Source organism: Desmodus rotundus, chromosome 4 (assembly GCF_022682495.2).
Source record: "Desmodus rotundus isolate HL8 chromosome 4, HLdesRot8A.1, whole genome shotgun sequence".
Lineage (NCBI taxonomy): Eukaryota > Metazoa > Chordata > Mammalia > Chiroptera > Phyllostomidae > Desmodus > Desmodus rotundus.
This window is the reverse complement of record NC_071390.1, coordinates 11153489-11179234: the sequence shown is the minus strand read 5'-3', so window position 1 is coordinate 11179234 and position 25746 is coordinate 11153489. Positions and strand designations below refer to the sequence as shown.

Here is a 25746-nt window from a genome sequence, read left to right as displayed (position 1 = left end):
GCGTAGGTACCCAAAGTAGAAGTGGAAAGAGGCCCAAAGAAGAAAGAGATAAATACTCAGATCCATAAACATGCCAAGACTTGAGAGAGTTTCACATAATTTTTAAATAAGTGAATTTACTTCCCTTTAATCAAAAAGGACTTAGATGGTAACCCTAGTTTTTGGATGGCAAGAGGAAAATGCGGAATAAAAATAAGATAACGAGACCTTCCCTGAGAGGTGATGCCCACGTTTGTGATGGCGAGTACTCACTATCATTTTCGTTTTGACTTCACAGCTTGTACGTGCAGCGGCCACGCTAATATCTGTCACATGCACACGGGAAAATGTTTCTGCACAACTAAAGGGATAAAAGGTGATCAGTGCCAATTGTAAGTAAAAATGGTTTTACAGAACTTTTCTGGGTGGAACTTGTACCGCAGAACTAATTTCTGTAGGTTTTCCTTTTAAGTGTAGTGCTGTGCTAGTTAAGTGACCGGTATTACTGTAGGCTCTGTCTACTCGGGTTCTGTCAATTCTCATAAAACGTTAAGCCTTTTAAAATGACAGTTTTCTGGAGGCTTTAAAACACGGGTCATAGATTATGTTTGTATTTTGTAAATCTCTAACAAGAAGAAACATTCTTATTTTTTCTGGAAAACTCATGTTACATATCAAATCTGTGTTCTCATCGGTATAATTTTCCTTCATAGCTCATTCAATAATTCAAATCCAGTGTTTTTATGCCTTTCTTTCTTTTGAATCTTTCATCACTAATGCGGGTATATGTGGTTCTTTAAGCCTTTTCAGTGTTTCCTTACGGTTGTCTTCTTTTTCTCTGTTTCGCCTGCAGACGTGACCCTACTTTCGGTGTCCCTCTGCTCTCAGTAGTTTCATGAGTCATTGGTGTCTTTTTTTCCCCCATTGTTGTCTTTTTGTAATTTAATTGTTATTCCCAAGATTTATTTCTCTCCCAAAAATAACTTTAAGAAGCAGTTGTTTCATGTTGTTTGAATATTTTTCTTTTCATTCTTATTCATATACATCATATATTAGAAGTACTTTTATAGTTTTGAATTGTATATATGCAAACACTTATGTTTATATTAGCTATCAATATACTCTAACCATAAATGTCAACTATAACAATTATAGTTATAAAAAATTAGTAAAATATTTTCCAAATCTATAGATATATAAAAATTATATCTAAAGAAGTCTGGTAACCATGGGAAATGATCATTTTGTTTTTATTGAGAAGAAATATGTTTTTTTTGCTCTAGAATTATCCTAATCATTTCAATTTAGATGATTATGTCTTTGACTAGTTACTGAGGTATCATAGATTTTTCAAGTTCAGAGAAGATAAGCAGAACCAATTTTTATTTCTTCTCCATAGTTTCTGAACTTAAAAATGAGGCCAGAGCGTGTTATCGAGAAATTCTTATTAAGGAGGGCTATTTTGGTCTCATTACCAATGGAATTAAATCACAGTACTTTGCTCTAAGACAGAAGGATGCCTGCAGTAATTTGCAACACTCGGTACTGGTTGTCATAAGCAGGGTCAACTCCATGGGCATGTGGCATCTGCATCTGCGTAGGGCTTCATGCTTCCAAGGGCATCCCGCCTGCTCTTCCTTCAAGAAGCCCATCGCCATCTTGAAACTCTTAATACATTTTTGACAAGAGCCCTGTGTTTTCGTTTTGCACTGCTCCTTGCTTTCCTGTCCCCCTCCACCCCACCCCCACTATGAAGAGCCCAGCAGGTCCTGGTCATAAGCAGCAGATGTTTTATTTTTGTTCTGAGATTTCTTCATGAAGATGAGCACTGACATTTTTAATTTGTACGTACTTCTGCATAAATGAGATAGCCATCCACATGATTATCTCTTATGTGATATGGTACTTTAGTAACACGTTTTTTTCCTCCAGATGAGAGAGCAGAATTTTAATTCATTGAACTTAGATATGCAAAGTTACAGGGTTTAACATATCTATGAAACACTAAAAAGTATACTATATAGTTCTAAATGATGAAAGTACATTTACCCTAGTTCTTATTTATGATTTTTTTGCAAGCAGAAGAAAAATTGGACTACTAATTTGTAAAGAGTATTTTGTAGATAGAATTACATTCATTACTTTTTTTTGTTCTATTTACTTAGCTTTTGAGTGTGGGGCAGTGAAAGATAGGGCCATCATTCCTAAAGCAATTATTTCCTATAGTGTTCTCACACGGGAGAAAATGCTCTTGCTAGGAAGCAAAGCTAGTCACTCAAATCAGTAAACGATGATTAAATGAATGGTACTATTAATGGAGATAAATAACACATGGTTTTTGCATAAAGAATCTTTCAACATAGCAGTGTAGACAGTAGCCAAAATATACTAATTTCTTACATTAGTGATTTGAGATACTTACCAACCCTTTCTTCCTCTCGGGATAATTTCTGTTCAGCTTTAAATACGTAGTCAGACTCTTGTATATTTTTTCATTACCTCCCCAAACTGAAATTGTTTCTTTTCCTATTTGTTATTTTTTTTTTCCTTGTATTAGCGGTGTACTTGCTTGTATCCTTTACAAAAGTGAAGTTCTTTGGGACCATTGCATTAATAGCACCGTGTCAGTGTTCAATAAATTCATTATTTAATGACATGGAATGCAGGAAGTATCGAAGGAGTCCTGCAGAGGGACTGAAGAATTTATCTTGGAGGGATAAGGGAAGTTGGAGCGGAGGGCATTTAAGCCGGGACTTGAAGGAGGAATTAAGTTGTTCTGGGTAGAGAATAGAGTAAACAGTGAAGCCAAAAGGTACAAATGAACATGGTTATAGCATTTCCACTGTTTGCTCAAGGATGTGGAGAGCTGGAAAGAGCTTCACTTCTACCTTGACAATGAAAGAAAGAAAAGCTGGGCAAATTACAAATTCATGAGTATGTTTGAAAGCTTTGAACTGTTGGCAGAATTGAGGGATGTTTTGACTGCGGGGGAGGGAGAAGGTAGATGTGAGTGGGTCCCTGGCAGCAGCTGGGATGACTTAAACCCTTCACTGCACTAAAGAGGATCAGGAGCCAGCAGGATAGTCCTGGTTGAGAGCATTCTGTGAACATCCACGTAGGTGTTGTCAGCGTGCTCCCTTAAGAATTTATGCTCATCCTTATTTGGGGTAACACAGCGAAAACTGTGTCCCAGATCTAGTAATGAGATTTTAACAGATGTCACAGAGTCAAGAGAACAATCCGAATTCTTAAAGCCCAGCAATGCTGACATCAAGCGCCATGTTGTTAACTGCATGTAGTGTGAACACATGAAAAGAAATAGTCCCGATCACTTTTCTAATTGTATGCCCTGAGTAAATTACTTGCATTCTCTGGGAATCAGGGTGATTCTTAGTAAAAAAAACATTAAATACCCATCACTTTGTAGGGTTATTATGAAGATTAGATTTGCCAATATAAAGTGCCTAGTAGGGTGCCTGGCACATAGTCAGTACTGAATAAATTTCAGTTCTTAAAAGCAAAAAGAAAACCAAAAAATTCAAGGTAACCAAATGGCTAAAAATCTAAAGACAAACAAGAGCTTTCAGGCATAAAATAGACGGGGAGAGATTAAGAATGGTATAGGAAACAGAGAAGCCAAAGAACTTATATGTGTGACCCATGGACATGAACTAAGGGGGGGAATGCTAGAGGGTGGGGGAGTGCATGGCAGAGGGGGGATAAAGGGGAGAAAAAAATCTGGACAACTGTAATAGCATAATCAATAAAATATACTAAAAAAATTTTAAATAAAAATAAATAAAATCTTAAAAAAAAAAAAAAGAAATGGGACATGAGCCGGAGCTTACCTGGAGTGAAACCAACTGGAAACTTAAGGGCTCAGCTGAGGAACTTAATGAGCTGGTGCTAAGTGTGCCTTGTCAGTATGGTGTGAGGTGCCTGGCCGCTGCAGGAATAGTGAAGTTCACACCCTTTTTAGAGTTTTTTAAAAAAATTTCCCCCCCATGAAACCAAGCACAGTTGCTCATGGAAAAATGGAAGAAATGTTTAAGAATGTGTTTCCCGGGGTAGAAGCTGAGGGTGGGAATGGCAGACACAGTGGGTGGAGCTTTGGTCTTGGGATCCAAATACTCATGTGCAGGGACACCAAATTATTCATCTTGCCAGGGAAGTTCTCATTCTGGCCCTGGCCTGAAACACAGTGGGAACTCAAAAATGATAACTGAAAAATGAATTTAATGAAAATATAAACTCTTATATGAATATATAATAAGTGAAGTAGTATTTTCTATGAAAATTGCTTACTTTTGAGGAGCAATGTGTGGACTTTAACAAAAATATAGGGTATTATTTTTGTAAAATTTCTAAATTTTATTTATAAATTGTGTTTAAATAATTCCCTGGGTTAAGATATAGACTGACATATGATTAAATGTTACAAAGTATGTTTTCTCTCTTGAGACCTCACCACATATCAAGGCATATATGCAGTTTCTGGTATTTCAGAAGACTGTGGAAACTGTATTATTTCATAGACAAAAGGAAGCAGAGGGTATGCATCAGTAGAGTTGTGATGTCAGACTGTCCTGTTGAAAAACAATCGGTGACCCCAAAATAAATTTTAATGTATAATGTCTACCACATAGATTTTATATCATACTGCTACAAAACTAAAAAAAATGCATAGGGTATGAATAATATACCAATTTTAATTACTTTTTAATGAAATCCAGTGCTATTTGTAAGTTGATACTACTAGTAATATTTGGTTCTTAGTCTCTTACAAGGAGTCTTATATATTCTCTAGACACATGATATACTCAGACAAATGTGTTATATACATCACGAACAGCATAGCTGTTGTTGATAAGGTTTTCTGAAGTGATGAACATGTTTTGTTACATTCTAAACATAATTGGATATGGTCTGTTTTCAAGTGACATGTTAGTTGCACTGCTAGGAAATTCAGTATGTTTTATAAACATGCAAAACTTACTCTGTAAGTTTTATGTAAACTGGAAGTTTGTTTCTACACTCAAGTAATTATGAACAAAAAGTTATTCATGTGCCATGTTAGTCAAAAGTTGTGTGGGGTTTGGATCATTTTTTGTTTCATGGGGTTGCCTTGTGCATTCAGAATGTCTGTTGTCCTCCCTTTCATTTTGGAAAGTTCCACTAGAACTCCATAATTATGGAGTAAATAATTGTTATATTGAGAACCACTGGCTGAATCGGTTAGTGTTTTCCTTGACCTAGCCAAAAAACTTCTGCTGTGTCACTTACTGCATATAACATCTTTTTCCTGCTTTCCACCTTTGTCCTCACCTGTTTTTCAGTTTACTTTTCTCTTTTCCACTGCGTCTAATTGGCTTGTAATCTCATTCACTCAGTTTTTAATTTTGGTTATTGCAACTTTATTTTACTGATTTTATAGTGTCCAGTTTTTAGACTAAAGTCTTAACTTTATCATAGTTTTTAATCTTGTCTGTTATCTCCTACTGTATAAAAAAATAGTTATGTTAAAGCTTATGTCTTTCCCCGGAGAATATCTGAATTCCCATGGCTTTATTTACATGATTCTTTGTTTCTGCTGGTTCCTGTTCTTGTTTATTTTTATCAGTTTCTAAGCCTCCTTAATTTACATTTTGTACTGGGTACCATATATTCAAAAAATTTGTATAGCTAGTTTGATACTTTGCATGGAATGCTTTTCTAAAGAGAATGCAATTCAGTCATGGGCCTGAGGGCAGTAGTACCTTAATCATTTTCAGGGATGAGGATGGTTCAGGGTAGATCTTCTGTCTCTTGAAGGACACTTTGTGTCCTTTCTCCTAAGATTAGTCTTTGTTACTTAGCTGATCAACCTTTGGTGGGCCTAAATGCCGATCCCTTTTCTCCTGTGAAATACTGTTTCTGTCCATAATCATGAAATCTCCCAATAACCTAGGATTCCATAGTCTGTGTCCTAGCTTGGTAATTATTTGCTTTTTTGCTCTCCAGTGCTTTTCCTCATTAAAACCAAGTTAAAAATCTATCCCTCTTAGTTGTCTTTTAAATTTTTTATTTATATATATTTTTTCTTATTTATTATTTCTGCAGATGTGACTCTGAAAATCGCTATGTTGGTAATCCACTTAGAGGAACATGTTATTGTAAGTATTTGTATTTTTTCATTTTAATTAATTGGTTTGTATTATTAGTTTCAGGTGATTTTGCAGATAATAAAATTTATCTTAAATAATTGATATCATTATTAGGTTACCATTTTTATTTTTCTCAAATCTGGTAACACATATATTGCTAAGAAAAGCAGTGTCTTCTCACTATATTTTCTTAATTTTATTTGGTGCATTTTTTTCTACTCTGAATAGAGAATAGCAATAAATATTATTCTGAACATGGAACAAAATATAGAACTTGAGTAAACTCAGCTGGATTTTAGTGTAATCTTTTCATTATGATTAAATTTAGAACAACTAAAATTTTGTGATAGATTTTTTAAAGGGGAAAATTTTCGTCATCATTAAAAAGCTGCACTGATTTTGTATTGAAAGATACTTCCATTGGGTAATGATCATATGGTAGATGTGTATTTAATTTTTTAAGAAACAACCAAACTATTTCCCAAATGGTTTTACCATTTTACATTTCTACCAGCAGTGTATGAGCTTTACATCTTCCAAATCTCTCTTGATTCTTTGAATGGTTAGGCTTTTTAATTTTAGGTATCTTAATAGCTGTGTAATGGTATGTAATTCTCATGTTATTTGCATTTCCCTACTGACTAATGATGTAAGCATTTTTATGTGAATTTTTCCATGTGTTTGTTTTATTTGATGAAGTGTGTTTATGTCTATTTCCCACTTTTAAAAATTGCATTGATTGTTTTCATATTAAATATGATTGTTTTCATATGAATTTATGTATTTCATATACATTTGTCTGCTATATGATTTTCACATATTTTTCCTAGTTTGTGGCTTGCCTTTTCACTCTATTAAGAGGGTTTTTTTAATGGAATTTTTAAATTTAGATGAAGTTCAATTTATCAATTTGTTTTTTTAGAAATCTTAGCCTGATTAAGGTCACAAGGATTTTCCCCTATATTTTCTTCTAGGAATTTTGTATTTTTATGTTTTCCATTAAGTATATGTATTACATTTTCAGTTAATATTTGCATGCATTTTAAGGGATGAATCAAATTTTTTTCTCCATTTGGACATTCAAATGTTCTAGCACTATTTATTCACGCACTATCTTTTAACCAGTGAATTGCTTTTGCACCTTTGCTGAAAACTAGCTGTCCGTATATGTGTATAAGACTGTATAAGACTGTTTCTGGACTTTCTATTCTGATCCATTAATTTATTTGTTTATTCATATACCAGTATGGCACTGTCGTAATTACTCTAACTTTACAACAAGTATTGAAATCATGTAATATTTATTCACTGATTTTGTTGTTGCTCTTCAAACTTATATTGGCTGTTCCATTTTCTTTGTGTTTACATATGAACTTAAGATTCTACTTATCATGTTTCACAAAAATACATGCTAGGATTTGGATTAGGGTTGCGTTTAGTTTATAGATCAGTTTGGGGAGAATTAATATCTTAACTATAGTGACTCTTCTGACCTCTGAACATAGTTTATCTCTTTTTTTCTTAATTATTTTAAAATTTATTCTCAACAGTATTTGGTGGTTTCCACTATGTGAGTCTTTCACAGTTTTTTCACAATTATATCTCAATATTTTATGTTTGCTGCTGTGGAAATATTTTATTTCTGTGTCTAGTATGTCTAAGAATTATTGATTTTAATATTGATTTTGTATCCTTCAGCTTTGCTAAACTCAGCAGTTCTGGTACCATTTATGTTGGTTCTGTCATATTTAGTACATAGACAATAATGTGTTCTGCAAATAATGGAATTTGAATTTTTCCTTTTTTTCCCTGGATACCTTATCTTTTTCTTGCCTCATTGCATTGGCTACTACCTCTGCTACCCTGTGAGAACATGTGGTGAGCATGTTCACATTCTTGTCTTGTTCCTGATCTTAGAGAGAAATTATCCAGTCTTTCACTATTAAGTATGATGTAGGTTTTTCCTAGATACTTTTAGGTAATTTTTTTTTCTGTTTGCTTTGGTGAACATTTTTATCTGGAATTGGTGTTTGTTTATGTCATGTGATTTTTCTATATCAATTGAGATGGTCAGAAGGTGTTTCTATTTTACTAGGTTAATACAGCAAATGGTATAATATTGTATAGATACACCACTGCCTTTTATTTGTTATTCACCAGATAGAGGACATTGGGATTATTTCTAGGCTTTGGCTATTATGAAAAGATCTGATGTAAACATTTAGATGGTCTTTGTATGGACATATATTTTCATTTTGTTTGTGTGGATTCCTTTTATAATCCTACTTTCTATTTATGTTTCATATATAAAAATAATATTTATTTTAGTACATTGATCTGATATTCTCAACTTTTTATTCTAATATTATAGATTTGATTTTTCAATGTAGTTAATTGCCTTGCATGAATATAAGGACATTTGTTTCCTCCTTTTCAATTTTTTTATTGTCTTATTGGGATGGTAGGGATTTCTCTTTAAGTATCAAGTCAAAATGGTGGTAGTAGGTACTATAATCAAGGGGAGACTTCGATGTAGCTTATGAAATATTCCCTGTGTCAAGTTAAGAAACTTCTTGTTTATATTAGTGTGCTTCAAAATTTCATCTTGAATGCCTTTTTCCTTTACCTTGTTAAATGTAAAGTTGCATTAATGGATTTTCTAATGTGAAATGTGTTTTCATTTTGGGGTGAACCAAACACAGTCATGATATATTATTTGAAATGCCATTAAATATTGCTTGTTTATATTTAATTTAGGATTATTTTTCAGTATAAATGAATGCAAACTATATTTTTACATTAATTTTTCTAATGAAATGAGCTTTGGCTGTAAATTTTTAGTTTTTCTTTCCTATCTTCATGTTATGTATCTATGGTGATAATTTTTGAAATTGAATTTGAGAAGATTGCTATCTTTTAAAAAAATAGGAGTAGTTAAAATATTATTCACTGAACTTCAAAGATTAGCTGAATTCCACCAACATCTCTAGTCTGGTGCTTTTTTATTTGTAGTTTTTTTGTTCATCATATTTATTTATTTATTGCCATGTTACCGCATGGGTTTATTCACCCTTTCCACTGATTCTGTTTTCTACTTTACCAGTTACAGGTTTTATCTTTGGTAATTGAAAAAATTGTTGATTTTTGCCCACATTTGGTATACGTTTTCATATTAAATTATTTTCTATATAGTTTATGGTTCAATTATTATCTTTTTGTATGTATATTAAGAATTTTCTTAATTTATAAGTATTTTAAAAATCATTTGATATTTATTTTTTTAATTTTATTCAGAATGTGACAAAATCCTAAGTCATACTATGTTTTTTTTTTCTCTCGTGGGGCATTGACAGTGTTTGGAGACATTTTTGCTTATTATGACTGGGCTTGGGGCAAGGGCTCCATAGGCATCCGGTGGGCAGAGGCCAGAAATGCTGCTACATGCCCTAAAGTGCACCAACAGCTCCGCAGAACTGAGAATTACCTGGCTCACCACCGCCATGGTGCTGAGGTTGACATGCCAGATAGAGATTTAATCCGATTCAGAGTTGATTGAAGAGGAAATGCTATTTCATAGGTGGTTTTGAGTGCTTCACCTAGCAGCAATGCGAAATCACTGCTGGTCTCTCTTTTTACATCCTTAGCAGCTACATGCTTCGTGTTTAAATTCTAATCGATTAGGGGTTTGCAAAATCACGATATTCCAATTTCTTCTTTACTTCTTTGATGCAAAACCCCTATAAAACAAATTTCCTCTCATCACATAATTGGTTACTCATTGCTACAGTTCATATAGAAAAAGGCAAGATAAGTGCAATAAATTTTGTTTTGATTTACCAGTTTTCAAAGCAAAGAATAGTTTGTTCAGTATCTCTCAAGGTGACAACTAGGTGTTTTTGTTTTTGTATCTTAAACATATGAACTCATACATATTTAACATGTTTCAATCTATTCTTAATTATTATCCTTGCTGATACTCGAATTGTTTATATCCCATGTCTTTTAAAAGATCTTTATTCTTTATCTTTTCTACATTTATTTTGCTTTTTTTCCTTTCAAACATCTTGGATGTTATGGGGACATATTTTTGTCTGATTTTTAAAATTAGAAATGCCTCTTTGATTCTTCTTCTTTTTTTATTCTTCTTCTTCCTGAATCTTTAACTTTTATTGTATCCCAAAGGATAGCTAGTTACAATTATGCACACATATAAATCACTGCATTTTGCTGTGTCTAATGTACACCCACATTTTTGGCCCAAACTTTCAGGAAAAAAAATCTTTCATTTTAATTTTTAACTCAGTTATTTATTTATTTATATTTAGATACTTGTTTTTTGTATTATAAAGGAATTTTAGCATTTATTTTAGAACATATTATGGTACAAGAAATTTTATGTAGTAAATAATTAATACTTTGCATCCGGGTATCATTATTGCTTTCTACAGTTACACTTTTAATGCATAAGCATAAATAAAAGAATTAAAAACATTTATATAGATATGGAATTAGTACTACCCATGAATAATGCACATCCTTGTTTTCCCTCAAAAACTTATGCAAAAAGTATGTATTATACATGGCAAAATATGGTATATTCCATTTTTTAGAAATGGGAAATATACTAATATTTAAGCCTTTTATGTTAACAAATAAGGTTATTTTTCTTCCAGATCAGAGCTGTCTAATGTAAATATAATGTGAGCCACCTATGTAACTTTAAATTTTCTACTAGCTACATTAAAAAAGTAAAAGGAAACAGGTGAGATTACTTTTAATAATATATTTTATTTGTCGACATATCTAAAATAGGTCATTTTAACATGTAACAGTATAATAATCATCTGTGAGCTATCTTTTAGGTTTTTTTTAAATGAAGTGTTTGAAACACAGTTTGTATATTCAATACTTAGAGCAATCTTACATTAAATTTGTCACCTCGGTTACTCAATAGTCACATGTGATGGTGTCTACCATATTGCAGAGTTCATCTGCACGTTACAGAGGACTGTCCCTCTCCTTTAAAAATGTTAAAGGAATAGTTATAAAGCGCTAGATGGCAGTCTTGCCATTTGCTGTGAGACTTTTAGAGCTTAATGACAATTGAAAAAAATTGTGTCGAAAAAAAGAAAAGGTCAGTAGTTCTTGTAATAGTGTTAATGGAAACTCTTCTGATTCCAAAGATTAGGGTGAAATTTAAAATGCAGGCCTACACCGCAACATAAAGCCATTGAGTTCAATATGGTGTTAACTTAATGGACAGTAATACAGACCAGCAGTTGTATCCTGGACAGTCTTAACAGTTTTTCAAATGTCAGTTTAAAGCCCAAAACTGAATATGCTAGAAATCTGTCATTCCTCACATGGGAAAAAAAAAAGAAAGTTAGTAGCATCGATACCTCATTAGATCGATGGTTTTCAACAATGAATTATGCAATTTATCTCACCACATATAAAAAATAGTAGTCTCAAAGTAGTTTCTTTTTTCCTTCAACACTTTCTTTTTAATTATAACAGCAGTAGTAACAAGAAAACCTTAAACAGAAAATGAAAGACTGGACTATGAAATTGTTATGTGGTTGATACATTTTCAATGTGTAGAACTGAGTATAGAACGTCACTTGCTCTAATCATCAACTTTATGCTACTACTACCTTAATTCTTTAACTCCATGAAAACCAAATTGCTGATTATTGTGCTTTGGTACATTTCCAAGTAATCAAACATATTTTAGCTTATTTCACCTTTCACTCTTTGAAAGATTATTAACCACATTTATTGTATTCTTAAAAATTTTCTTCTATTACTATGTAGAGTTCAGAGTGCAATTTTGTGAGGATAATAATACACTGACTTTTGAAGAATAAAGAATTTAATTATTACTCTATAGTCAGTGATCACCTCTACTACTTATCATATCTTATTTATATTTATAAAAAAAGGAAATATTTATCCATTTATTTCACTGTAAACCCTTTCATTATTATTGATTTATTTAATTAATGTTTATATCTTGAACTGAAAGACATTTATAAATGTTATTTATTGGATTTGAATTTTCTGTTTTTGATAAGTGAGTGATAATATTTCTAATAAACATTATAGCTGTGAATTAAAACAAATACAGGGGTGGGCAAAATTAGGTTAAATTACCAGCCATCATTACCTAAACAATAAAGCATAAGTAAGGATATAACATAATAACAATAATAAGAAGACAAGTGATATGAATAAATAATACAATAATCAGTAAATAAAGAATAATGCAAGAATAAACTTGCATTTCACATACTCACAACTGTAAACCTACTTTTGTCAACCTGTGTATTAATCTCAATTTAATTGCTCCAAATGCCATGCTATTCAAAACAGTAAAGCAGTTAAAACTTGAATTAACCTTATATTTAGTGTAATTGTTCTATGTTTTGTTCTAAAACAGGATAAAAGTATTTTTGTTTTCAACTAAATATATTGTATTTTGTTGGTTAATGTTTTATACGACTCTTTAACCATTGCATATGAATAGCTACCTAAACAGGGGTGTCTGGCCCACCCACAGAAAGGGCCTAGTGAGCTCGATGAGCACAGGAAACCTGAGTTCCTGTGCCCACAGACCGAAGGCTTGCGGGATTGATGGTTGTCTGACAGAGCGGGAATGGTCTCCACGTGGTGGTAGCATTTTGACCTTCTTCTTTGATTCGTCTCTATTTTCATTACATTTCCTGAAGTCTTTATGCCAGTATTTTAGATGTTCATTTCTGAATTATTTAACATTTTTGTTTTATTAAAAAATGAAGGCTAATGCAACATAATTATGAGAAACTTAAAAATAGTTGAAAGAAAAAAATGGATATTGAATTAATCTAGAAGAGAGATAAAAAATTTATTTGACCATATATTTTATGATAAATGTGTTTATTATTCTGATTATGTAAAAAACATAGACTTTCTGTAAAAATAATTCAAAAAAAGCAAAGAAGTAAAAAATGTCTGAAAACCTCCCAGCAGGGCTCCCAAGTGGCCTTGTGCGTCGGCACCCGCTGCAAAGGCTCCCAGCTGCGAGGCAGAGTGAGGACTCCTGCCCTGCACCGCCTCCTCCCCTGAGCCACATAACCAGGTGCGGGGCCTATGGACCTTCATAAGGGCTCACGGTTCCCTATTTCTGTAGAGACGCTGAATAGGCTAATGAAGGCACTATGTGCCTTTCTAAATAAATCGTATCTACAAAATACCTAATATTCTTATTGTAAAGCACTTTTTTCCTTACAGATATTTAGCTCATTATTTAGCATCATTTATTGAATAAAGCACGTTTTTGTCCAAACTAGAAAACAATCCATATTAAAATACCAATGACATATTTCACAGATATAGGACAAATATTTCAAAAATCTATATGGAACCATATATAATCTATATGGTTTATAATCTATAAACAACCCCAAATAGCCTCAGCAATTTTGCGAAAGAAGAACAAAGCAGGAGGGTTCACAATACCAGATATCAAACTGTATCATAAGGCCACTGTAATCAAAACAGTCTGCTACAGGCATAAGAACAGACACATGGATCAGTGGAACAGAATAGAGAGCCCAGAAGTAAACTCATGTCTGTATGGTCAATAAATATTCAACAAAGGGGGCAGGAGCATAAAATGGGGTAAAAATAGCCTCTTCAACAAATGGTGTTGGGACATCTGGACGGCTACATGCCAAAAAATGAAACTTGACCACAAACTTACATCATACACAAAAATAAACTCAAGATGGATAAAAGACTTAAATGTAAGTCACGATACCAAAAGAGTTCTAGAGGAGAACGTAAGCAGGAAAATTTCAGATATTCCATGCAGCAATATTTTCACCAATATGTCCTCTAGAGCAAGAGACATAAAAGAAATAATAAACAAGTGGGACTTCATCAAAATAAAAAAACTTCTGCACGGCTAAAGAAAACATCAGCAAAATGAAAAAGCAACCAACCATATAGGAAAATAGATTTGTCAATGATACCTCGGACAAGTGGTTAATCTCCAAAATGTGTAAAGAACTCACATGACTCCATACTAGGAAGATAAACAATCTAATTAAAAAATGGGCAAAGGACCTGAACAGACACTTCTCCAAGGAGGACATACAGAGGGCCTAGAGACATATGAAAGGATGCTCAGTATCACTAGCAGACAGATGCAAATTAAAACCACAGTGAGATACCACTTCATTCCAGTCAGAATGGCCATCATTAATACATCAACAAACAACAAGTGCTGGCGAGGTTGTGGAGAAAAGGGAACCCTGGTGCACTGCTGATGGGAATGCAGACTGGTGCAGCTATTGTGGAAAACAGTGTGGAATTTCCTCAAAAAACTAAAATGGAACTGCCTTTTGACCCAGCAAGTCTACTGCTGGGATTATTCCCTAAGAACCCTGAAACACTAATTCAGAAGAACCTATGCACCCCAATGTTCATAGCAGCACAATTTACAATAGCCAAGTGCTAGAAGCAACCTAAGTGTCCATCAGTAAATGAGTGGATTAAAAAACTATGGTACATTTACATAATGGAATACTACGCAGCAGAGAGAAAGAAGGAATTCCTACCCTTTGCGACAGCATGGATGGAACTGGAGAGCAATATGCTAAGTGAAATAAGCCAGGCGGTGAAAGACAAATACCATATGATCTCACCTATAAGTGGAATCTAATAAACAAAACACACAAGCAAGCAAAATATAACCAGAGCATGGAAATAAAGAACAAACTGACAGTAACCAGAGGGGAGGGGGAAGAGGGATAATGGGGGAAAATAGGGGAAGTGTGGTCAAGGAACAGGTATAAAGGACCCATGGGCAAAGCCACAGCATAGTAGGATTGAGGGTGAGAGGTGGGGGTGGGGCAGGAGAAGGTCGTAGGGAGAAAGTGGAGACAACTATACTTGAAAAATGATAAAAAAAAAACAACCAACCATCGGACTTTTTAAGTAACGAAAATACTGCTTTACCTTTACTGAGCACTCAGTGTGCCAGGCTATTCTGTACTTTTTGTTTGTGTTCGCTTATTCAATCCTCAAATAAGGATATGCTTATTATCCCCATTTTTTTTTGAGGGAACAGAGGCTGGGAAAGTTTAATGAACGTGTATAAGATCAAGCCGCTAGGAAATGGCAGGCAGCATTCATTCAGGCCATCTGGGCCTGTAGCCCGCCTTCTTGACCACGGGGGGTAAGACCAGAGCCACAGAAACCAGCAATATATTTAATTCAGGAGTTGTTTGTAGATGAATAAAATAAAAACATCATGTTAGAGAAAATGGAAGAGAGAATCTAAGCAATTAAAAATTCATACAGTTTTCTCAAAGGAGGAGTCTTTACATAAAAATATACTTAGTAAAATTTATGTAAAAATTTCATGCAGTTCCCATTAGAATTCCATTCAGTTCAGTTTTTGGAAGGGTATGCATTAGAATAAGTTATCTTAAACTTTATTTTAAGTCATAAACTTTCAGAATTCTCAGTAAAATTACGTGAGAAGGAATAGGGAGAAATCCCACTCTGACGCATGTATGCAGATACACTGTAACTCTAACTGTACTTGTTCCCGTATCTGATGAAGGAATCAATGAACACACAAAGTCCAGGGTTAGATTCCTAAACATACGGGAATTTATATGGCAGTCACTTTATTTTCAAAAAGTCCTTAGTAACTTAACATGTTCATTCATTTGTTTTTATTAAATACTTTTGATTTTTATTGTTGGTCAAGTACAGTTTTCTGCCTTTCCCCCCACCCCTCCCCACCACCCCAGCCTTCCTCACCTCCCTCCCCTGTTTCCACCCACCCCCTTGTTTTTGTCCATGTGTCCTTTATAGTTGTTCCTGTAAACCCTTCACCCTTTTCTCCCATTATCCCCTCCCCTCTCCCTTCTGGCTACTGGCAGTTTGTTCTTAATTCTTAAATATGCTAAACTTTATCTTAGGTTGTAGCTTTTGCATTTATTATTTTTCTGTCTCAAGCACTTCATCTCCAGCTAATATCCACTCCAGTGTAAAATGGACTCCCCGGGGTATCACGGTAACCCGTATTTTTTTTTTTTTTCATCCTAACTTTCAATAGAAAGTTACCTCACTTGTTTCTTTGTTTACTTGAATGTGGCTTTTTTTTTTTTTTTTTTTTTAACTCACTAGAATGAAAATCTCCGAATCCAGGACCTTCCATTGTCAGGACCCACGGTTAGAACACTGTTTGGTCCCTGGGCAGGCACTCAGTAAACATATCGAAATACACATTCACATTATCTATTAATATATATACATGCATTGTGGCTGTCTGGGCAAGTGTTTTATTTTTCAATTTATTTACATGTAATATAAGCCATCATTGAAAAACATTAAGCATCATCCACTCATTTAAATAAAAATGAGTTTCAAGCTTTGTTTTTTAACTTGGCCTATGTAACATTTGCTTCATATAGTATCTAAGCAGTTTCCCATAAATCACTGCAAGATAACGGAACGTTTCAGCTGCTTGGGGGTACTACAAAGCACAGGATGGTGTCTTCTGAAGAGGTTATGGCGTATTATGTGAAAACTCCTAATTAGCATCACGGGTGAATGGGCATCGGTGATCGTCATCCATCTTCTTTCATTCATAGATAAAAAAGTAAGACTCACTGAGTTTTAAGTGTATATTCTAGGCCATAAAGTCAGTAATTTTCCGTGCAAATAATAAAGATTCTGCATTTTTTCTGTGATACATCTAACAAATGTTTAACTTGCCAAATGCCTGAAACAGATTTCACCTTTGGAATTTTTCTAAGTGTTCCAAGCTCAGTAAAAATTATTTTTTAGATTATTTATTAATTTTAGAGTGAGGGAAGAGAGGGAGAGAGGGAGAGAAACATGCACGTGTGAGAGAAACTTGAATAGGTTGCCTCCCACACACCCCCATCTGGGTCCTGGCCCGCAGCCCAGGCCGGTGACGTTTTGGTTTGCAGGATGATGCCCAGCCCACTGAGCCACGCAACTCAGGGCGGTAGAAATTCTTACTTAATAATTGTAAGTATGGATAGTAGTGCTCAGCAAGCAAGGGAAACTCGTATTTATTGAATATTTATTATGTGAGAACACTTTAACTATTTCATTTAATACTCACAAGGGTGACATACTTTTTCTCATTAATTTACTTACTGTAGAGTTACACCGTTAGAGCTTGGAAGGAGTGCCGGTTGTTGGAATTGACCCACTTTTGTTTACTTACTCAACATATATTTATTGACTATTTTGTTGGACTCTGGAGATGTTACAGTGAACAAAATGGGTTCTGCTGCATTGACGCTTGTAAACTACTGGCGAAAAGAAATATTAAGCCTATACAATTACCTAGAAATGATTGTCATAATAAGACCTGTGAATGGGAATTATAGATGCTTTGGGAGTATATTATAAGAGAGCGTGACCTAATTGTGGGATAAGGTGGAAGAGTGGGTAAAGCAAGAGAAGGAAGGAGAGTTGATGTGCAAGGTGAGTTGATAGAGGAAGGGGTTGGCGTGAGGATGGAAAGGAGTAGAATCAGCAGGGCGGCGTGCGTAAAGGCCTGTAGTCAGAAAGAGCATCCTGGCCTGTGAGATACAAGCACTCCAACACATAGGACTAGGTGAAGAGAGGCAAGAGATGCGGGCTGTGAGACCTGCAGGATCCAAGTCACGTGTTGCTTTTTATAGACACGTAAGACTTTCGGTCTTTATAGGAAGAAAAATGTGAAGCCACTGGAAAGTGTCAGGAGGAGAGTAAAACGTTAAATTTTAATTTTAAATAATCACTCTGCTTGCAGTGTGCCAAACAGCTTGGTGAGGACAATAGAGTATGAAAGAGACCATTTTTGTTCATTTTTTGAGGCATATTCCTGGAACTTCATGTTAAAATATGGTAGGTCCTTGAATATTGTCATTTTGTTCAACATTTTTCTTATAATGTTAATCAGAAGACAACAACAACAAAAATCAGTTCTGGTGGAGGCCACTGCCTGTGTGGAGTTGACATGTTCCCCCATGTCTGCACAGGTTTTCTTGAGGTCCTCCCGCTTCCTCCCACATCCCACAGATGAGTACGTTAGGTGACTGCCAGCCTGTGTCACCCCAGTCTGAGAGAGTGCGGCTGTGGGTGTGGGCATGTGTGGCCCAGTGGTGGAAGGGCATCCTGTCCAGCATGGGTCCCACCTTGCATCCTGAGTGGCCAGGGGAGCTCCAGCCACCCAGGAGCCAGAACTGGAATAAGCATGTTGGAAAATCACTGTCTTGTTTTCTATTAATCTTTCCTAAATATGTGTATAGCTCACCTTTATTTCAGTGTTTAATATTAGGAGAGTTTTTGCTTTTTATTTAAAAGTTTGGTGATGTTTTGTGACCAAACACATGTAGGAGCCTAACTCTTCTTTATATCAATTAGCCTATGGCAAAATTGGTTTTGTTACACCTCGTTTCACTTAAAGTCAGTTTCCAGGAGCCTTTGGACAATGTTAAGTGAGGACTTACTGTATGACTATGACATATTGAGACTCTGAATATACTTGACCTTATATTCACATAAGTTTTATCATTTACTAAACAATTGTCTAAGTTGGCAAATACATGTACTTATTATACGCATGCCATTGTTTAAAACATATGTGGGTTCTTAATGTAGTCAAAGTCTGTGTGCATCCTTTTCTGAATATATGACCATGAACTCATGTATTTATGAACACATATCTAGCTATAGATGAACACACATGTGAGAACCTGCTTGACTTTTGAAATCTTTAGATTCCATTCAAAGCCAGTACAGTGAATAAAGAAAGTCAAATAACATATTGGACTGCATTTATTTTATGACAGAGTATTCTCTAAGCCAAATAGACACTAATACGATGATGTTTAATCCACAGAGCAGTCCTATGAGATAGGCAGTTTTGCCCCCGTTGTACCATTGACTTTCACTGAGGTTAATTAACCTGAATAACATAACCCAGTTGGTAAATGGGAAATTGCAATTACAACTGAGATCTTATATATTGTGGACAATGGTAAATTAAAAGTAAAATACAATATTAGTTGGTGAAAAAGCAAATCATTAGGCCTCAGTTTCTTTCGCAAAATAGTCAACTTAAAAATTTCTGAAACAATTAAAAATTTATATAATAATTATTCTGGTTCCCAAATGACCTGAAATTTGTATGAACAGTGCCGTTGATCTAGCATAGTCACACACATAGTAAGATAAATTTCATTTGGGATCCTGGCATGTTTGCCCCTTCAATTATTTGTCTATGCAATCATTTGTTGTATCAATATCTGCTCCTGGATATATTTATGGCTTACAGTAAGTTATTAACATTATTTGTTTTATAGCTGAGGTTGCTCTAGATTTAGCCATTGGGTCCATCCTCAAATTGGCTCCTGTATCCTTCTGACCATGGCTCCATAATTCTCTGAATACTTCCTTATTTTCTGGGACTACAAGATATTTCAGACTCTCTTTGTACTTTTTCTGCCCTAGTCATGGGAATCAACCTTTTTTTTTTCCTCAAGATGCTATGGTTTCTTATATTAAAGAATGGTATATAGAAACCATAATTTGAGATCTAAGTAGACTCATTGGTTTTGGGTTGTTATTCTTCCTCTCCTTTAAAATACTACTATTTTTTAAATTAAATTACCAAGTATATTCTTGTTCTCCTTTTGTAACTTTCCTATCATATTTAACTGAAACTTGTTTTATTCTTAAACCTGGCTGTCCCCTAAGGGAGGTGTTGACTGTGCTTTCTTTACTAGTATCAATAACTTACAACCTGGGCATGGGAATAGTAGGTGCTTTGCTCCCTTTGACATTGCAAATAATTGCTCTGCCTTACCCATTCAAAAATTCCATCTCTTTTACCTCTCCTTGTTGCTGCCTTTCACTGAAATGCTTTGTGCACCATGTAGCAATTTATCCATGTAACACTTTTTCACCTTCCTCATTGTCTTTCCCTTAGTATCTTTCTTGACATCATTCTTGATTCACATTATCACATGCATGTCAATTATGCATTGTTTATCTGGTGTTCAGTTTCTGAAAAGATTGCAGGACTCACTACTATCAGCTTTATTGTAACGAAAGGATGCATACCGAAAGGGCTCTGGAGATCTAAGATATTAGGGCTAACTGTAGTTACAGTAATTAAGGTAGTGCGTGTGCGTGTGTGTGTGGTGAGATCAGCATTGTCACCGATATAATCAAATAGGCCCCAAATAAGAGCTGTAGGTGTTAATATTTTTATACTATACGTGGTTACGCACTGAAATTGTTTATTTTAGTATCTTTTTTGTTGTCCTTCACTGCTTGGTAAACATTCTGATTTTAGACATAAAAATACAGCTTTGTTTTCTTTTATTCCAACTTGAAATCTGTCACTTATTCACTGCAAGATGTTTTTGGTATACTATTTTCATATTTGAATCTGTGTCTTAGTTGTAGTATGTGTACAAATGATTCGTTTTCAGGATGAGTATGTAGATCATATACTTTTGGACTTTTTCTTACCTGAAACTATGATTATGTTGTTTTTCTATGTAGACAGCATGGCCGAGTACACACATTACATAAATAGCACTCCCGTCTTTTGGTAGCGTCTTTGGTTGTATATTGTTACTTAAGGGCACTTGCCACCTTGCCTAATTTTTCTTTATAAACAACTAATTTTCTATGTGAATGTGTGTGCACATGCCCACATGGAAGTGCCTGAATGTCTATAGTATTTTTAAAGTAACCACTTTATCATGATATAATTCATATACTAAAAACCTCACACTTTCCATCTGCACAATTCAATGAATTTTAGTATGTAGCACTAGTTCAGTTCTATGTTTTAATTATTATATTTTTGGAATCTGTTATTATATTTAATTTTGTCACTATATTATACTTTTTGGTTTCTGTTGTGTTTCTTTTTACAATTTTTACTTATTTTGCTCTCTTTTATTATCTTCAGCGTTATTATCTGATCTTTCAACTTCAATTTTGTGGGGGGTTTTAGATTTTCTTTTTCCATTAATGATACTGCAGAGATATTTTAACTGACTGTACTCATATTAAATACATATACTTAATGTATTTTTGACAGAATATTTTTCTCTTGTCTCTCCTCACAATGCACATCGAAAACGACCTTAACACAGGTGTCAGCTTTTCCTTTCTCATAGATGATGGTTTTGTCTCATCTGTACGATTTGGACCCAGGTGTACTAATCGCCTCATATTTACCTTGAGGTCTACCATCAAAAGTGGAAGAAGTGTAAAGAAAAGTGGCTCTTTTTAATATTCATTTTACCCACATTTCTAGGTTTCAGTGGGAAATTAATTGCCAATCACTAATTTTCCTGGAATTATCTGGTAGTTTGCTCATTCTTAGCCAAAATATTTAAGAGCTACCTGTGTCGTTTACAGTTGTTCCCGCTTTTAGGGCTTGATCTGTAAAATCAAATGATTGATTTATATAGTGTTTTTGTTTTCTAAGCTTTGAAATATATCTCTGGCATTTCTTTCTATTCCCAAAGTTCTTAAGTAATTGTTTCTGGTCAACAATATATTTAAACATACAAAAATACAGTTTATCCTTTATCAATTATTAAAATTTACATTATGCTGAAAAATATCGTATACGAGGTCTGTCCAGAGGTACCCAGCCATGTAGTATGAAAAATAGAGACATTTATTGAAGGAGATACAATATACGAGAAACATTGTACATAGGACAATGACATCTTAGTCCCCTTTAAAATAGGCACCTTAGGACCTCACACAGTTCTTCCAATTGCCATCAGCTGCCCCATTGTATTTTCCTGAATCTCATCGACAGTCTGAAATCTCTTCCCTTTCAAAGGTGATTTTAGTTTTGGGAAAAGCCAGAAGTCACAGGGCGCCAAATCTGGGTTGTAGGGGAGCTGAGTCACCTGGGTGATTTGATGTTTTGCCAAAAAACTGCACGAGACATGACGCATGAGCAGGCATGTTGAGCGGGCACATTGTTGTGAGGAAGCTGCCAGTTGCCCATAGTTGCGGCCTTCTGAGTCATCAGAATAATGTTTGCTTAATGCAGAAATGTTCAAGCTGAATGCAGAATTTGATGCAGATTCATTGCTCTACTCGCTCAGTCATTTTGAAAGTGACAGCCACACAGTACACGTGCTCACTCAATGGCATCTCTCGCCCCCACTGACTAGTACAGTGAAGTCATCATTGTTCACGCATGCGCATTCCAGTCCACTCTCCTTGGCTGCCAGGTTACATGGATGTCACACAGACCATTCTCGTTATATTAACAATGGCTGGACTTTTTCTAGCCTTGAATACTTTCATATAAAGTATAGTACATATACCTTCATATTTACAGTATATATACTTTTGTAGTGTGTATAATACAACTTAAGAAGTGTCTGCCTACCACTGAGCAGTACTAAGCCTTAACACTTCTCTGTATTTCCCGCAGCACCTAAGGCTCCACCTCTGCCGACCTAAGTGCAGGATGGTTGTGGTTTACAGGGCTCCACGCTACAGTCTCAGCGCCAGAATTTTCTTAGGGCTTTTGGGGGGTATGAATGTGTTGGTGTTTCCAGATTGTAGCTGCTCTAGTTCCCAGGTGGGGATATACAGGAAGTGAAAACAAATTAAAACCCCCCTCAAACCCAGGGAACTCACCATTGGGTCATCCCTTGAGTTCCCAGGTTATGGCCTTTTACCTACTTCTTACCTTTTAGGACATTGTTCTAAAATTTTTTCCATCTCATCAACTTTTCCTTCTTCTAAATTCTTATTTATGCGGATCAGTATACAAACATGCTGTTTTTCCCCATTTGGAAATAAGCTTCTCACCTCACTTTATCACACTTAGTCCTCCTGCTACTTTTTCTCTGTGTTTATCGATAATACAATAAGTTATTTAGTTGATTTATACTCAGCCTTCCTCTTTATATCATAATAATAAAGTGGTTCATTAAAGCAGTATAAAAACTTATTTCAAAGTATGGATACTTGCACAAACCTGACATATTTTAAATTTTAATGTTTTATGTCCTGTACCCTATTTAGCTGAGAAGTTCGTAGTAAATGTGAGCAATATGGTACATGTTTTAAGTTCCAGGTAATTAATTATTCATTTGTAATACTCCTAAAAATATATGAGCATTTTATTTAAATTGAGGAGGAAAATATATCATCTCCTGGTTAAGTGGAAAATTGTGCAGTTCGCTTCTAGAAGACTTTAAAAGGAAATTCCAAGCAGCTTTAAAAGGAAACATTTTGTGTAGAAGTCTAAAACTTTCTTCAGTTAATAATAATTCACATTCACTAAGTGGTATTCCTGTTAGTCGCCTGAATTTACTAACACTCCTACTCATGTCGTTCTCGGCCAGGCTTATTTTTTTCAGCCCCGCCGATGTTAGGATTGGCTACTACCATCCATACTATGCGTTTGTTCTTCTGGTACCTCCCACTCTATCGATTAAGAATAGAGAAATCAAGTATGAAGGATCACCAAGAATTTGGTGGGACATGATTGTAGCAGAGGGGTAGAGTCCAAAAAGGCAGAAGAGTGTCCATAGGCCTGGGGCACCGCAGCTGTGGCCAGAGCCGCTCAAATGTCCCAAGTCACCCAGACCCTACCTCCTAAAGGCTGTCTACTCCCGACTTCTTAATGTTGCATTTCAAGCGAGGAAAAGTAAAGATAATTATGCAGACAAGTTCTTGAAAATAGTTTCGAATTGTTTTCTTTTTCTAGGGGTATTTTTCCTTCATTCTGAGCAGATATCCGCTTTCCCCAATATTGCAGCCCTACTTCTGAGCCCCTGCCAGCTGCCACTGACTGGCGATCACTCTTGTCTTTTGCAACATTGTTTACTTGTCCCGTGACACTAAATGCTGGTTTTATTACTGTCTCCTAGTTTGCCCTCTCCGTCTCCTCTGTGGGCTCCCCCTGAGGATCTGATTAGCTCACAGTACTACCCTCAGGGCTCACGCCTTGGACCTCTTCCCTATCTACAGCAGGTGCTTTCTGGGCTCCAGGGATTTAAATTCCATCCGATAGGCGGATAACTTCCAACCTGTTATCGATTAGGCGTGCTCTTGAACTCTATTCAACATACCACTTGCATATTCAATTACTAACTTAAAGTTAACGTCCTTAAAACTAAGCTCCTAATTATTCCCTAACTCCCAACGAGTAAAACCTATTGTTCTCACCCATCTCAGCAAATGCAGCTGTTATGCTTGGTCTTGGGTCAAAAAACCTTCACCTTTCTTCCAGGTGCTCCATGCATTTATTCAGTTAATCCCGTCTGCTGTGCCTTCCAAATACATTCTGTGTGTCTGACCTCTTCTCATGGCCTCCAGCTCCTGCTGGTACCCTCACCTCCATCACCTCTTCTTAAAAGAATCATAGTTAAGGCCTGTTCTTTCTCTGAGATTTTTGTACGTGTTCCCTCTGCCTGGATTACATTTTTTTCTACTGAGCTTCACAGTTTATTCTCTTATTATCTTTGATTTTTCAATGTTCCTTCTCAAAATTGCAAGCACACTTCTACCCCAATAGTGGTTTCCTTTTCATTCATTTAGTATTATCCAAAATACTTACCATCTGTTATATACTTAAATCATGTATTAAGTTATGATGTCCATCCAATAGAATATACTTTGCGTGAGGACAGAAAGTTTTATCTTTTATGGTTGTATCTCCAGTGCCTAGAACAACACTGGCCTGTTGAGCTCACCTCTGCATTTTCTGGCAGCCGGGTGAAAACAGGAAATATGGCTCATTGCGTCATTCTCCTTGTCACATACAAGGATGCCTACAAATTCTTAGAAAGACAAAGTGTTGCCTTACACTAAATTATGTAAGAAATACATACGATGGACCTTGTAAAGTATACAGGAAACAGCGTAAGGAATGATGCCTTAGTAATTTTAACAGTGATATTAACACTGGATTTAAATCCAGTGATATTATTCCTGTCTTTACTTTTTATTGTAATAGAATTTAATTGCTGAGGGCATAACATGAAAGGTATGTATCCAAAAAGTAGAAGTCATCTCTGTTTAAAATAATTTGAAATATTTTTCTGTAAAGGCAGCAGTGTATTTTTTTTCTTTATTAAATTCCATGTATTGGGGTGACATTGGTTAATAAGATTATATAGGTTTCAAGTGTGCGTTTCTGTGATATGTCAGCTGTATATGGCATCGTGTGCCCACCACCAAGAGTCAGTCTTTTTATTTTTTTAGCTTAAATCAATTTTTATTGTATTATTTTTTCTATTACTATTTAGTCCCCTTATACCCTCTGCCACTGCTCCCCCTGCAGTCACCAAAGGTGGCGGGTTACATCATGAGGAATGCTTCACCTTTGGGTAGCAGGAGAGGTTACACTTGACGTTTAACATTCAACTGTGTCACCTGGGTTTCAGCATTATACGTGGACAAAATTAACCATAAATTGTGTGCCCCTGTATTCTTTTTTAATCACTCGTTAATGACAGTCATTTCTGTAGAGAGATGTTTACCACAGAGTCATTTTACACTTGCTAAAAGTAAAAACTATCACTGTAATAGAAGAACAAGT

The 25746-nt window shown here is 35.1% G+C and overlaps 1 protein-coding gene across 1 annotated transcript in view; it reads left to right on the top strand.

The window, feature by feature from the left end:
- The window catches only part of ATRNL1 (attractin like 1), a 495303-nt gene that overhangs the window by 148421 nt on the left and 321136 nt on the right, over positions 1–25746 (top strand). Inside the window, exons 20-21 of the mRNA XM_024555570.4 lie at positions 278–371; positions 6079–6131. Coding sequence (XP_024411338.3) covers positions 278–371; positions 6079–6131 — 147 coding nt within the window. The remainder of the gene's footprint in view (positions 1–277; positions 372–6078; positions 6132–25746) is intronic.